The sequence below is a fragment of the Aedes albopictus genome, chromosome 3, assembly GCF_035046485.1.
Source record: "Aedes albopictus strain Foshan chromosome 3, AalbF5, whole genome shotgun sequence".
In the NCBI taxonomy this organism is placed as follows: domain Eukaryota; kingdom Metazoa; phylum Arthropoda; class Insecta; order Diptera; family Culicidae; genus Aedes; species Aedes albopictus.
This window is the reverse complement of record NC_085138.1, coordinates 292725517-292741988: the sequence shown is the minus strand read 5'-3', so window position 1 is coordinate 292741988 and position 16472 is coordinate 292725517. Positions and strand designations below refer to the sequence as shown.

Below are 16472 nucleotides of genomic sequence, written 5' to 3'. Positions count from 1 at the left end.
GCAAAGATGGGACTGATATGCGATCATGGGCAGTATAGCCAAAACAGAAACTTCAATTGCTGTAGATGCAAGATTTTAAACATCATAATAGTTTGGATGACCAGTCGACCTGATGATGCTTACACGGAGAAAAATATAAAGTTAAGTCAATCATATTGCGGTCGCGAACAAGCATATTTGTGCACTGACTTTTATATAATCCCTTTTTGAGATTGTATTACGCATAATACCATAGGACGAAGCATAACAGAAGCTTGAAATGATGTAAATTGATGAACTGATTAGAACAAGAAATATGGTTGACTCAATCATATTATGCTTTCATCAACAATATATATTGTTGATGGTTTGACAGCTCATTTATTCTCATGGTATATCCAAGCATGTGTATGTTTAACTTTACCCTAAAGTTGAAGCTTAAACGAACTATATTAGATGGTTGTTTTAAGCTGTTTTAAGCATACACAAAAAAATGTTCAAATGAGGTTAAATTTAGGATAAACAATTCTAAAATGGTCGTAATTTAGTGCAATATGTTCTAACTGTAACATATTGCCTTAAATACCACCATTAAAGGTACTTTTAATTGGCTAAAATTTCCCATACATTCTTTATTTTCCTTATTCTTTTCAACTATTTTTTGTTTCAAATAATTACAAACTATAACACGCAACAAAACAACTGAACTCTTAGTGGTATGACCGGCGCACCAGCAGACTAACGTCGATTCCGAACTCCACCATGGTAGCCAGTCCGGTCTTGCGCTTCTCCAGCAGGTTGTACAGTTTCTCGGCAATCGTTCGTGGAAAACCAGTACAGAGGAATCAATTTTTGCACCAACTTGACCTCGTCCGTGATTTTCTTGATCTGGGCGCCCAGCTTGGACCCAACGGAAATTTCCGCTTGCAGCATCTGTCGACAGATGGCACACGCAAAAAATCTCCTTTACATATCAGCGGGGCCTGAGTTTCCTTGCCCGAACTTGGCGATTCCTGCAGGATGGCGTTGATTCCGGTGGTGGCGGTCTAGGTGCTACATTTTGGGTCATCTTTCGATTGGTAGGTTGAGTAATAAGCTGCACCTGGAAAACACAACACAGTCATCATGAGCTTGTAAATTCATGTACCCCATTACCGGCGGCACACTTACCCAAGCACTCACCTGAATTCTGAAATGGCGAATCCCGGAAGATTGGTAATTGTAGAGCACACTTGTTCTGGTTGGCAGTCAGTAAACAATAATTGAAAAACCAAGTTTTTACAATAAAACTAAAATCGTCACTTCGAACTACCGCCGCCATGATGAACAATGACTGAGTGAGTAGATAGCAGACAGGAGGCTGGGTCAACACGGGTTGAAGTAATGACACTTATGCTTGGTTTAAGCGTTTGATGGTTGGTGTTCAATGATGTTGATTCAAATGAAACAGATGCTTGATGTAGACATCAAATCATTATGTATCAACCATTTGCAGCAATTATGCCAAGAATGTCTTCGAAGCTTGAGAGAACTATGGGAAAAGTTATATCAAGCAGACAACATTTCTGTCCGTGTATTGGACATTCAGAAGACTTATTGGACATGATAGAATACAAATCGTAGCTTTGAATAATGAAAGAAGTTACCGTTACCGGTTTAGGCTTTAGGATCCAAATTCACGAACAATTCGGATGACTTAGGATATCCTGACTAATCTGATACTGTCTTTTGAACTTTTAGAAGAATTACTGGACATGAGAGAATACAAATCGTAGCTTTGAATAATGAAAGAAGTTACCGTTACACCCGTAGACTTTAGGATCCAAATTCATGAACAATTCGGACCGCTACACGCGTAGACTTTAGGGTCTAAACTTAAGAATAGTTTGGATGACTGAGGATATTCAGAAAAAATATTCTGCATCATACATATTCTACCCTTTCTATGCTGTTGGAAAAAATCCGACTTTGAAGAGTTAATCTTGCGTAGGTACGTAGGTTGTATTATTTAGCTGGGTTCACTCACTTCCTCTCACGGATGGATTTGATTATCCATCTTATGATGTCATAAATAGGGATCTTGTTTTGTTAGTGTTTCTCGGTGCAGCATGGCACGCCTCAGTGAGACGGCCAGCGGCATTGTTTCTCGTTAGTTGTGTTAGTTGGAGCAAGGTGTAGGATATCATAGATCAATGGAAGAATAGGAAGCTAAGCCTGAAGAGACGATACTACACTGCCTGAATCAGAGTGAATGCAGGGGAGAGATAGATCTGCTGTTAGGGTGACTCAAGCTTAGGTCTGTGTCATTTTGATATAAGGTCGCTAGAACGAGTAAGTAAGACGTGGAACCAAAGCCGTAGCGCGTCAGCGATATTTGGGTCTCGCGAAGATAAAGTCAAAAGCTCGGTCAGATAGGGCAGACTCCTTAGGCTGCGGCCAGAGTGGACGCGTCACGCGACGCGACGCGGTGCGGCGCGTTTTTGACGCGGCTTCCAACGCGGCTTGATAGCCACAGTGAACGCGGTGCAACGCGTCTGTTCGTAATGCAAACTGAAAAGTTTTCATAATTTCCCTCACCTTTGCACATGAATACTGACCATAACTATTTTATTTATTAACTACTAGCTGTCCCGGCAAACGTCGTACTGCCTGCCTACTGCGTTTTTTGACATGCAGCTCTGTAGAAAAATGCCCCGCACAATGAAATTTCAAACTTTCTCGTTTTCGGTGCTTTCCCGGTCGATTTTTCTAATTATTTTTTCGCATGAACACGTCGGAGCCCTGCACGAATAAAACACTGAAAGAATGGTGCAGATTCGTTGACCCGTTTCCGAGCGTATTCGTGACATACAAACACCATTCCATTTTTATTTATATAGATTTTATTAAACTGACCATAATTATGTCATCTTTCAAAATACAACAAACGGTGAGAAGTTTTAATAAGATTTTTTGGATATTGGATCACTTCACACCATCCATGTATAATTTCCAACTCGGGTTGCAGAGACAGATTGTGACAGGTTCGCCTTGACAACCAGTAGCACACAATCAAAGTGAGCTGTCTCCTCTCTATCGGTTTAAGAGTCATAACATTTCAACAGTTCAAATGCTATTTACTTCTGATGATTCAAAAGAGGTGTACATTTGGGACAATGATGATTCCCTAACCTCAAATCTACCCGTCCTTTACCCGACGTCTCCACTAGACAGAAATGTCTTGCCATTTTGCTGGACAGATGTGTCATGACAGAAATGTTCTCTCGCTGTTTGCATGGAAAGCAGCGGTGTTGATCATTTCTGTTACGTTTTCTCTTTCTGGCAGCAAAATGGCAAGACATTTCAGACTAGTGGAGACGTGGGGTTAGGTACAAATTTTGAAATTTTATGAACAACAAGATTTAACGTATACAACAAGAGCTACCACAGGGTTGTATACGTTAAAAAATGGCGCCCTTCGTTTATTTTTAAACAGCAAGGCAATGGAACAAGTTTGTTAACTCAAAATAGTATATTTTTATTTTGAAACTATTTTTTAAGCTTACAGCCCTAGTAGAATACTTTGAGATAGTAAAATACACGAGAGGGTGCAAACGCCTTTTTGTGCATGAAACATGGTAGGGCTAATGTGAAAGCTCTGCTTGTAATGGGTGTAGAATGACAGAGATTTCGATTATTTCCGTTAAGTTTTTAGTTATTGTTATATCCTGTAAAATAGGATATTTGGGACGTTCTTTGGACAAGAGTAAATTGAACCGTTTATGTCCATGGTCTACAAACAACTAACTTTATTGTCTTTATTCTTTACATCGGTTAGTACTCAATGAGTACCCAGCTTGAAAGCAGGGTTTCGATACCTGCTGCTACAACACCTTTCCCTTTAGGAAAGTTCTTAATATTCTGAACGTTTAAGCTTAAACTACTACTTTTGAAACATCGAATATTTCCATTTTTAACAATTATTCTTCGAAAGCGAACTAAAGGTTAAACATTTTTATGTATTCTAGATATAATCTCAAAAGAACTAATGTTCAGCTATATGGCTATAATACACATCCACATTTTTGTTTGTGAAGAAACGCAGTTAAGTATTCATCGTTTTGTTTATTCTAGCTCGCACAATAGTTTGATAAATTAATCACATGAATATTCTCCTCCCCGAAAAAGATTGGAAATAAAACCAAATAAAAATCAATGATCTGTTCCTAAACTACAAAATACAGTTAGCAAAACATTGTCAGATTCATTCACAAAAAAAGGTGTTAACACAAAAAAAACAAATTTTACTTGCAAACTGCTGACAAAAGTGAGAAACACTTAACAGATAGAATGCGACTGTTGTACCAAAATAACTGTTATAAACATACACGCAGTACCTATTTCTCAATATCCATTAAAAGCACTATTCTGCCGCCTATTCTGTACAACAGAAAAAAAAAACACGCAAACAGCATTCTACAGGACCACAGGCCTCACAGCAGCAACTCAGCTATCCTTCGCGATGTAGTGCTCAAATCCAAAACGTTTTCATCAGCAGGCGATGTCATCAAACGAAGAAGTGGTCCACAAAAAACAACACGGCAAATGAATGCACCGGCAAATGGAGACAACAGCTGCAAAACAATGCACTTTTATAAGCTGGAACGACTGATTATCTCACTGGGCCATGGCGGATCAGACAAAAAATGCACTTTGTTTTCCCTTGTTTACTATGGCGATACAGACAACGATTAGTCCGGCATTCGTCACCACACACAAACGGGAAAAAATACAATGGAGTGCCGCGCTTCCACAGTTGATTTTGGCGGTGCTCATTTGAGTTGCTCAAAATTCTCATGAGAAAAGCACTCAAAACACGTTGCCGATGATTATCAAACATGCAAAGCTCACATTGCGATCGGCGACGTCGTGCAGAAAATTATCTCAGCCTAGGTACTCTTGTTCACCATATAGGACAATGGGAGCAAAAATGGCAAAATGCATAACAAGGATGGCTGGATGAAAAGACTTGAGCGATTCAAAATGGTCTTGCGATCTTCATAAAAGTAGTGTAAAATGCATGATATTTAACCACTCACAAAACATAGATGCATAAAAAAATTACGCCAGGAAAAACATGATTCAATTAAGAAATCCTTTGACCGATACATAACACAACAAAACGTTCATGGAATATCACACACAAAAATGCCACTGTGCAAGGTATGAACTGCCGTATTCTGATGTTTAACACAGCACAAAACTTTAAAATGCATGGCAAAAAAAATCACACTACAATAAAATGTTCACATAAATCCACGCTCAAACTATCCAACAGTTCTGGTAGCTTAAGCTACATTTTGTGTTTTAAAAGATTGTTTAGGAAACTTTAAAAAAATGTACACCAAACGAAGCACAAAAAAATGATTTACGAAAAATCACAAAACAATGCACGCTTTCAAACGAACAAAAAAAAACATTAAAAATAACTAGCGGTGGCCAAATTATCATCTTGATAATAAGTTTAATCCTCGTACGCCACTGTTATATCCTGTAAAATAGGATATTTGGGACGTTCTTTGGACAAGAGTAAATTGAACCGTTTATGTCCATGGTCTACAAACAACTAACTTTATTGTCTTTATTCTTTACATCGGTTAGTACTCAATGAGTACCCAGCTTGAAAGCAGGGTTTCGATACCTGCTGATACAACAGTTATAAATTCAAAGGAATTACTGATTTTGATTCACAGAATAGGTGATAAGTGAGGTTACGAGACGCCACCGGATAATAAACATGTGGTATTACTCATGTTCATATTTTTTACATTCACATTTAAATGCATTTGAAAAACAATTTCGTAAAATAACCGCCATGATTTGGTAAAAACGGACGAAACCCACACAAAAATACAAAATTCTCCGCGCGAACCGCCTGACTTCCGCATCAAAAACAGTGCATGCACTGTTTTGTCGTGCGTCGCGCGGCTAAACGCTTTCCGCTTCGCATCGTTCCGCGCGCACTCTGGCATGTTATGATTGTTTTCCCTGTATTCCAATGAACGGAGTTCTGCCGCGCGTCGACGCGCGACCTGTCAAATGCCGCATTGCACCGCGTCGCGCCGCGTGATGCGTCCACTCTGGCCGGCACCTTAGTCGACTAAGGAGAAGGCGAGAAAGAAGTGGTGAACAATTACGTTTCGACATGGAATGGACTGTAGGATTCCACTTGATTTGACCTTGGACTGCGGATTTTCCGGGAATAAAAACTCACACGCAACTTCGAAAAAGCGATACAAACGTTTTATTGCGTTGATGACGAACTACAAACTATTTTTTTTCTTTTTAGCGGGCTGTCGCGCTTTTTAGTCACAGTGGAAATAATAAACTAGCAATAGTAAACACTGCAGAAAATAATACGGCATTTGTACGAGGGGCGCTACGAAGCCGGAACAAATAATGTAGATGCCACTTGGAATGTTAGAGAAGACTCTGGGTAGCAATGAACCCAGAAAAAAAAATACGACGAGAACAGATCCTTGAGGTACATTTGGCTCATCGATGAAGCACTAGAATGTGATAGAACTTTTTAAGAAAATAACTTATTAAGAAAAGCTCAATTCGACTTCGACTGAATGAAGAAGTAGTATGCTTCCATTAGACATCCCAGTCAGCAAGTACCTTCAACAGCAGAAGAGTCCCAGCAATTAATGTGATCAGAAGAAACTCCTTAGTTTTTGGGCATTTCATTTGAGGGAATCCAATGTCATCCAGAAAAAAAAAATCATTGCTAATTAAAGTACAAAGCACTTTTGTTTCGACGTTGTTGTGTTAAACTATGAATTTATTAATAATCAGAAGATCGATTTTATATTATTTTAAGCTTTGTACAGAGAACTGGATCTAAGATCCGTTCCACTTTATCCTAAAGATCCTTTCAAGCAGTTTTCTTTTTTTTTTTCATTTCAGAGAGCTTTACGTAATGTTGCATGTACTATTCGATTCATTGATTATTATTTGCCGTAAAATTATTCAAATCACAAGCGTGTTAAAAATTAACTAAAAATAATTATTTTCTCTTGTAATCAGATAACTAAAAAATATGCGTATGGTACAAAAAAGGACGTAAATCGATAAAAACGGTACGAAAAAAGGACTGCGTTAAATAACTTACCGGCTACTACTATCGTTTCGAGTGTTGTACTGCTGGATGGGCAAAAATCTTTAGAACAACATAACATTTAACATATTGCCAACCCTTGCAGAACGTTCGTTGAACGGAGGGCGCCACACTATCGAAAGCTGATTTGCAATCAACGCTTCGAGCTTAGAAAATTATCGGACAATTCTTGGCCGTGGACATGAGCTTCTTGCCGCTGGCGGTGGTATTGCTTGCTGCCGGGGATCGCAAAGTAGTGGCCAACATCGTCGACGAAGCCGTCGGATTCCGGAATGTAATCTTGGACGGTGTACTTAGGGGGTTTCCGGTAGCATTTAGCTGCGGTATTCCATGATTGCGGTATTGTCGGCGGGTGTTGGCGCGGGTTTCCGCTGTAGCTAGTTGCCCCCGACCGGGCATCAGAGATGATCGGTTCGGGGTGTTGGTCTCGAAGAAATTCTGCGACGAGAAACGGTAGATGATGCGCTATGATCGGAAAAATGGCATTAGTTTTAAATGACCCACCTCGAAATGCTCGTACGATACCGATTCCGATTGTAATGTGGTGTTCGTGCTGGACGTGATTACAATATCCGGACGGGCTTTGTTAACACTGCGGCGTGATTTTGTTCGAGATTTCCGCCTCGATCGCTAAAAGTGAAAAAAAAAAAAAAAAAAGATAAGTTTAACTAGTAGAAAGTATTGTTGAAACGTTCGCGCACAGCATTCCTAATAATCACATATAAATCATCGCCACTTACCCTTTTCTGAGCTGCAACTGGGCCACTTTTCGTGTCGTACACTTTAATGCTAGGAATTTTCCCGGGTGATTTCTGTAGCAGTCGGTTTTTACCTGCCGACACTGGCAAACCAGGCTTAAGGAATGTCCTCGGGCTGTTTAAATCCTTCAGCAGAGACCGTTTGACGGCGCCCGTTTTCGGCGATGGAAGTTTCCTCTTGATTCCAGCCGATGACAGTTTCGAGGCGGACAGTAGCTTGCTGGCCGAATTTTTAATAGAAGCTTCTGCGCTTGGTCCCACCGCTGTCCGCGTCCGGCTACTGATGCTGGTGTGCTTGACCATGGCTTCAGCCGTTTTGGGAGTTCGCGTTAAAGCCGTCCGATTGACGGCCGTCGGAGTTGCCAGATTTGCCTTTTTCCTAGCGCTGGAATGCAGTTTTCCCTCCTCGCGCTTCTTCCACTGGTCACGGATTACTTCCTCTATGCATTCGCCAAATACGGTAAACTTACGCTTATTCTCGTCTTCGTACCGCTTGCAAGCTTCCAACAGTTTATGCTCGATTTTCGGCAACTGCACATTGATCCGTTTGCGTTCTTTTTCCTCTTCAAGTAATTTACCACCTCGGTTGTTGTATCTGGAAGGATCGTTTGACTTTTGCTCGAGTGACATCATCTTTTCCCACATTTCCTTCCGTTGTTCCACAAGCTGGAAGATGATTTCGTTGTTCCGGTAAAACTCCTTCAAATCATTCAACTCCATCTCGTGCAATGTAAGCAAATCTTCATTATAAACATCGCTTTTGAAGGTGGAAAATCTCGAGCGCTCTTCATCCGATTTGAGGCATTTGTCCCACCATTGCACGATTTCGACCCGGGTGCGATCTACAAATGCCTGAATATTCTCCCGCCGAAGCGTCTCGCACCGGTCCAGCTCGGCAAACAACTTGTCGTACGTAGTCTGGCTATAGTCGTTGTACTTTTGGAATCGTTTAACCACGGATGGGCTTATTGCCAGATACGTCCATAAATTTTGCAATTTGTCCCGAATCCGGTCGATATTCTCTTTCAAATCTTCCGACTGCGATCGCACCATCTCATGCAAATGGCGTAGTTCGTTGAGATTGTATCTGGTTGGAGGAAAATTACGTGCGTTTATTAGTTCCTCTTGCCGATCCGACTGAGGCACAATCTCCAGCTGGGTCATCATTAGTTTGATCTCACGACGCATGGCAGCAATGTCGTCGAACCGTTGCAGCTTCTCGGCTCGCAGGTTATCCAAGTAAGATCGGAACTCGCAAATGTCTGCTTCCGATGGGAGGGGATCTTTCTTCAGCTGTCTTGGCATCTCACCCAGCTCTGAACAAAAGAAAACAAAATTCAAAGCATGTTTATATTAACTTGATGATGGCGTCCCTTTTTGCTTTAAAAAATAAATAAAGGGATTCTATTAACATTCTCCAGGAAAACTTACAGTCCCAGACAAACAGACGTAACACTGGCGAAATCCATCGTTCACGCTTTTAACGATCATTTTAAATCCTCATAGTTGCGTGGCTTTCACAACCAGAGGCGCGCGCATCGTTTTCCTTTGCATTTGACGTTTCAAACTAGCGCTTTCTGTTGACGATATTGCACAGCGTAATGTTTCTTGAAACATTTCCACCAGATGAAGGTAGTGTGAACTGGGTGAAGAATTTTCACGAAAATTGTTGGCTTTTTTCTGTTTTACAGTGATATAAACGTCTTGGAATTCTGAGAATGGGGCACATTCGGTGTAGTACTAGATTTGTAGTAATGAGCTGAATGTGTATGGTGAGAAGATCAATTCTCCGTTTCTGCAATGAAATGGTGCAAAAAGCGTGGGTATTATGATTCCTTGCCTAATTTTATGCCGTTTGAGCAAAACTTTGGATAACTATGTTGTTTATGTTGCAAGAAATGGAGAAACAACAACACTGTTGCCCAAAGTTTTGCTCAAACTGCATCAAATTAGACAAGGAATCATAATACCCAGGCTTTTTGCACCATTTCATTGCAAAACGAAACCTACTCACAATACATAAAATCAGCTCATTACTACATATCTATACTACATATCTATAGTACTATAGTACTTAATCGATCTGCCCTATTTTTTTTTGTAGAGTGACCAGGTGGGGCTGCATGACAGCTGATAGGGTAGGGCGGGGCAAGATGAGCACCCTAAGGATCACGTTGAGTTTATTGAAAGTGAACACAAGTTTTCATAGTACCTCTCAGTAGTTCTTTTCTATATCATGTTTTCTACCACCCATAAACATGGCAGAGTTTAAAATTCACAATAAGGATGATTTATTTGACTAAACAAAAAAGATGTTTTATGGTCAGTTCGAACATGCTACGGGGCAAGAAGAGCGCATCATTAAAATCTCAATATTTTAATAATAAATTGAATATACAGTGATTGAAATAGTAAACCTTGTTTATAGCTATGGTTTCACGTTCTAAAATTATTTTTTTTCGATTATTGAAAATAAATGCGGTTTTATAATACTTTATACAAAATGACCCGAAAAACAATAAACGATTATTAGGTTGATTATTTTTAGGAATTTACGCAACCAAATAGTTGCAGAGGATACAGAAACCTATATTCGGCACTATTGAGTGGATTACAATAATTTCAAAATATTTTCTATATTCCCATCAGGGGTGCTCATCTTGCCCCACTATAGGTAAACAACTAAAATTGAATAAATTTTTATGTTTGTTCTTAGAAAATATTTTCTAATGTAAATTAAAATGCTTTACAGTGAGCTAGTAATGTTGGCTGATAACCAGAATTATGGTAAAAATTTGATTCTGACATAAAAACCTTATTTTATTCTGATGATTTCTTATAAGAAAATGCTAAAAATCCATGCCATTGACTAATTCGACGATATTTTTTAATTCGTTCGTTATGAAGTCCCTTTCATCAGGTTTACAAACATGATGAACTTTATTCTAACGGATTATGAAGCTGTTTGGGCAGAATTCCTTAAAAAAGTAGTAAAATGGAGGGGTGCTCATCTTGCCCCGGGTGGCCATCTTGCCCCGTCCTACCCTAGCAAAGCCTGGACCCTTTCCCAACTTTCCCCCTACTAGTACCAATACTCACGATGGACTAGACGATGTCGTCAACTTGAGCAAAGTGTGTAGTAATTAGTATTGGGTCGTAGTAGTTTTTAAAATTACTGTGTTTTAATTATTCCCATCGCACTAGTGTTTTGACCGAATGGAAGCTCCAAAGATGATATGATAATATTGAACAATATTTCAATAATCGAAAATATCCGAGATCACTGGACAATATTCAGAGAGAAAAAAAGCTGTACATGTTAACGCCTTCAAGGTACTATTCCTGAGAAATATTACAAAGAAAAGCAAAAAAATTGTCATAGCTAATATTTACAGGATTGATATTTTTGAAAATTATTCGGAGACAGCTGCCAGAGCTAGCGTTTTTAGCCGATATAGGCAACTAGTTTTCTGACAGCATCTCTAAACAATAAATCAAATAATAACCTAAGTTTTTTACAATACATTCTGAAAATTATTTCAAGCTGATTACCAATAGTGTCAATAACCGATGTTGGTCATTGACATCACCAGCATCATCCCCAAATAACTCTCATATTAGTGTTAGGTAACATTTTTTGAGCTTCCATTCGATGTTGTATGAAATCAGTCAAATCCTAAACGTCGAAATATAGTCTATAAGGGCCTGTCCATAAACTACGTAGACTCTTAGGGGAGGACGGGGGGGGGGGGGGGGGGGGGGGGGTCTGGCCAAAGCCTACGCTCCATACAAATTATGAAAATTTTGTATGAACGAAAGTCTACGAGGGAGGAGGGAGGGTTCTGAGTTGGCCAAAAATAAGTATACGTAGTTTATGGACAGCGCCTAATGTGTCAAATTGTGTTCTTAATTTCGTCTAGTCGTCTTCTGCATATCTGTGATCATCTAAGTCCGAAGTATTATTACATCCACCGTAAGTCCTAAAGAAACATGAACAACAAAATTCCTGCTTTTTTGGTCAGTGTTATAATACCGTCTAGAATATAAAACAAAAAAGTTCAGTCAGCTGATTTTTGTGTCAAAAATTAAAATGATTAAGATTATTTGTCAACTTCTATATATTCATCGCTACAAAACCTATAAAAAGAAGAAATACAAATATAAAATCATTTCTAAAATCAGCAGTTTTGACTGATTAGGGTCCAGAATTTTCTAAAGGTAATAAATTTAATTGTTAACGTTACCTAATCTGTAAGGCTGTAAGTCAACTTATCCTAGCGTCCCCTGTCCTGTGTACTTTCGTATTCAAGTGATGAATGATGAGTGTAACGCAGAGACCTCCCCTACCCACTCTTGCGTTACGTTAAATTCAACAATAATTATTGTAAATTTGAGAAAATTTAAAGAATGCAAAGATTAGGTTTATGCAAGCTGAATTATTATGTTTCCAGTTCAAAACCGAATTAGCGACATTTTTTCTTTGACTTCCGCTGCTTTTGCCTTGCGTTGGACACAATGTCGGAAGTGGGGCGCTGTATAGTGCACCAGGTGTACAATACAGCGCCCCACTTCCGACATTATGTTTAACGCAGGGCAAAGGCAACGGAAGTCAAAGAAAAAATGTCGCTAATTCGGTTTTGAACTGGAAACATAATATAACTTGTGATAAATGCACTACGGATACTCCTTTGGTTCCCATTAGCACTTACGGCCGATTCCTTCACTTGCGATCAACTCGTAAACCAGATATATCTAGCTCAAAGTCCAAGCAGTGGAGAATAAACTGGCGCTAAAATGCTAATGGATTAAGCCCTCCCATCGCGTCAAGATTGACTATCCAGGGGGAGGGATAAAATAAAACTATTTTTAGGGGTAGGCGGGGCATTATGGACACCCGGGGCAGAATGGACACCCTCAATATTTTGAAATATGCGAACTTTTTTGAACTTTTAATGAATGGAGAATATAGTCCATTTATCTAAAACGTAGTTTCAGGAAAGCAACATTCGAAATTAAAATTATACTTGATTTTACACGAAAAAGTTGCATCCTCCGTTGTTTGTGCATGGAAATTATAATTTTCACACCATCTAAAATAAGATTTAGTGATTAATTTATTGCAGGTCGATTAAAACCTGATATTTCTAGAACACATGCAAGTAGTTTTGCTGTATCTACATGCTTAACATGTTTATATTTTCTGCTTTATTATATCAAAAATCAAGTTTGGAAATATCTTCTGCTGCCGGGGCAAAATGGACACTCACCTTTTCGAAAGAAGCGGCAAGGGAAAAATATAACCTAAATCACAAACCAACCAAATTCTTCGATTTCAGTATATTTTCGGTTAAATGTTCACTATAGTAGACATAGGGTGAAACAAATTGGCCAAAAAACGACAGCAGTGGAAAATAGTTGTTCTAGGCTTAGCTGTACATGTCGACAAAAACGAAGCTTTATCCAAAACAGCCTGAATTTAAATTAACTGAACAAAAATGAACTACTTCGGCGTATTATTCATCCATAATAGTTGTTTTGTAATGAAATGACTTTATAGGTGTAAATAATGTATGAATTTCGTAAAAGTCTCATGGTGTCCATATTGCCCCATGGGGGTGTCCATTCTGCCCCGTATGCTTGAAGACGGTCATGAGAAACTAACATTTTTCATAACATTTTTTGAAGTGGATAAATCATTTTTCTTCGTGAGAATTCTTGTGCAATAGATGCTAAATAGACTTTAAAAGGATACATGTATCAAAAAACTAAGTTTTTTTGACATCTTGCCAGGTAAAGTTGGCAAAAACCTTAGGGTGTCCATATTGCCCCGCCTACCCCTATACGATTCAAACATGATTACTATAATGAAAGATGATGTACTGAACAACGAAGCAAGGGTGGTTAAATTTAAACTACGCGTCTTCTTTTTATTGCCTTGTAAAGTTGTCCGTTTTATAAATTGAACAGTCCTTATGTTCAGTCTGTGCGGCCTCTGGCCTTAGACGGTGTGATTGTCTTTTTGTTTTTTTAAGAATCTTCGGAAAAAAATCGAAGAGAAATTACCAAAGGAATTCCAGAAGGAAACCCCGAGGAATTCAAGGAGGAATCAGTGAAGGACGTTCAAGAGGAATACCCTAAGGAATTCTAGGAGAAATCGCCGGAGGAGTTGCATAAGGAAACCTCGAAGAATTCCAGGAGAAATCCCCATAGGAAGTCTAATAGGAATCAGAAGGAATCCCCGAAAGAATTCCCCAAGGAATTCCAGAAGAAATCTCCATAGAAATTGCAGGAGAAATCCCTGCAGGAATCCAGGGGGGAACCCCCGAAGGAATACCGGGAGGAATCTTCGAAGGAATTCCAGAAGGAAACCCCGAAGGAATTCCAAGAGAACTCCTGGAGGAATTCTATGAGGAATCCCTGAAGGAAATCCAGGAGGAATCTCCGAAGAAATTTTAAGAGGAATTCTAACAAGAATCATCAAAGAAATTCCAGGAGGAAACCCCGAAAGGATTCCAGGAGAAATCCACGTCGGAATACCAGTAGAAATCCCCGCAAGAATTTCAGAAGGAATCCATGAAGGAAGTCCTGGAATTCTAGGAGAACTCTCCGAAAGAATTACAGAAGAAAACCCCGAAGGTGAGAAATCTACGACGGAATATCTGAAGAAAGTCCCAAAAGAATTTCAGGGAGAATCCCTGAAGGAATTTCAGGAGAAATTCCAGAAAGAGTTCTATTAGGAATCTCCGAATAAATTCCAGGAGATCCAGAAGGAACCCACGATGGAACATCAGGAGGAATTCCCGAAAGGCCCCGAAGGATTTTCCCCCAGTAAAGGGAAAGAAACTGAAATTTATTTTGATTTTGAAGAAACATGGTAGGACTGAAAATTATTCACAATTTTGCATTTGAATTTATAAACTGAAAGTTGTTCTAAGATAATGAAAATTCTGTGCAAAAAGATGTTGGTGCGCCGCGACACTTCCGAAATTTTCAAAAGGCGCTGCAAAAAGTTTGGGAACCTCTGATCTACAAAGAACAACATCAAAAACAAAATCAGATCGGTATCGATTGGAAAACGCTAAAAGTGATGATACACAGAATATACTGTGTGAAACGCATATGTAATGCGAAACCATATAGGTGAACATTCAAATAATTATTGATCAACACATCCACTGCATCATTGCGTCGATTAGCGCAGTAAGGGCAAAATATTGTGGAGGGCGCCCTGGTACTCCACAGGCTTCGTTAGTGGTTAGGTTATTATAAGACCTTCCTAGCAATTCATTCTTAAGCACGGTAACTTTATAACGCACCATGAATTAGGGGTCACCTGTATAGTGGGCTCTTGCCTCCATGCCAAGTTAAAACCAAATATCCGTTCAATGCAGTGACTCGCTACCAGCCCTGCAATGCATTTGCTTACCTTCGCATAGTGTCTCCTGTTCGAACAAGTACTCGTCGATCTGATCATGCCGCAGCTTCAGTTTCTCGCGCATAAACTCTAAACTCCGATCCAAGCTGATCTGGATCATGTGCAGCGGTGTACCCGGCAGTGGTTCCAAATCACCCGGATCCTCCTGCAGCAGCCGTTTGAGATCGCTTGCTTCGCGCCGCAAAGCATCGATCGCTTCGACGATTTTCCGCTTTCGTCCCTCGCTTTCCTCGTATACTTCGTCGAAAAATGTCTGTATGTGCTCCGGCAAACGGCTCATGTGGTCCTGGCAGATGTGCTCGTCGAATATTTCCGTCCACAGCTCCCGGATCCGGCGGACAGAGACCGTTGTTATTTCGTGTGCCTGCTGAATTACATTTTGCCTGTAGGTAAACAAAACAATTACGTTTGATTACAAATTACAAAACTTATGTTGTTTTCACGGCAATCTTTCTGAAAAGATGTAGCTATAATGAAAAAAAAAATATCAAACGATACTCACTCGATTTCGTCCAAAGGATCCATTCCAACGACCGAATCATCCATTGTTTGGACACACCGGTGGATGTCGACTGTAGCCTTTATATATAACTAATTATACCGTTCCGCAAGTTGTTTCCACCATCCGGAGCTCCGAAATCACATAAACTCTAAATTGTTTCACAATTCGCGGCACCAATCACGGAAAAACTCTTAAAAATCCACTTTTTATCTTCACAAAAGCGCGTTCCCAATCTGCTTTCGTTTGATGGAGCGAAAAATACGTTAACACAAAAGCCACCCCGATGAAAACCGGTTGGCACGAATCGGTTCCATTTGGCTGCGGCTCATGAAGGCGCTGAACTGAATTTGTACCGGTTCGGAAAGTACGCGTCCAGACACTGAGATAATCAGTTCAATCGGTTTTTGTGCGTAAAAAAACATTTTTTTTGATACAAGAGGTAAATAAACCATGTTTTATGCTTTTTATATGAACAGTTGACATTTTTAATAATAATAATATTAACTTGGGATGGATTTAGAACTATGTAAAATATTCTTATGATTGTTATACTGTTAAACTATCAATAATAAACAGGTATACCGGGAAAACAGTATAAAATTCTACATTATTTTCCATACATTTTCTATAAACTTTACA

The 16472-nt window shown here is 39.4% G+C and overlaps 1 protein-coding gene across 2 annotated transcripts; it reads right to left on the bottom strand.

Moving 5' to 3' along the window:
• Positions 1-6768: 6768 nt before the first annotated feature.
• LOC109406504 (protein regulator of cytokinesis 1) lies at positions 6769-16114 on the bottom strand. Of its 2 annotated transcripts, XR_009999548.1 has the most exons (6): positions 15834-16114; positions 15323-15714; positions 7879-9212; positions 7643-7768; positions 7133-7576; positions 6769-7017 (listed from the first exon to the last, which is right to left on the bottom strand). XR_009999548.1 is itself a non-coding variant. In XM_019679591.3 (5 exons), the coding sequence occupies exons 1-5, from the start codon at positions 15875-15877 to the stop codon at positions 7286-7288; spliced, it is 2187 nt and encodes a 728-aa protein (XP_019535136.3). In that variant the 5' UTR covers positions 15878-16114; the 3' UTR covers positions 6769-7285. The 2 variants fall into 2 exon arrangements, 1 of the variants encoding a protein (XP_019535136.3); XM_019679591.3 differs by having other exon boundaries at positions 6769-7576.
• Positions 16115-16472: the final 358 nt, after the last annotated feature.

Coding starts and splice junctions, on each gene's coding strand:
- LOC109406504 (XM_019679591.3), bottom strand. CDS start 15,877: ATGGATGATTCGGTCGTTGGAATGGATCCTTTGGACGAAATCGA. Junction 9,213..15,322: donor ACAGGAGACACTATGCGAAG/GTAAGCAAATGC, acceptor TCTTTTGTTCAG/AGCTGGGTGAGATGCCAAGA. Junction 7,577..7,642: donor TATCGTACGAGCATTTCGAG/GTGGGTCATTTA, acceptor TTCTCGTCGCAG/AATTTCTTCGAGACCAACAC.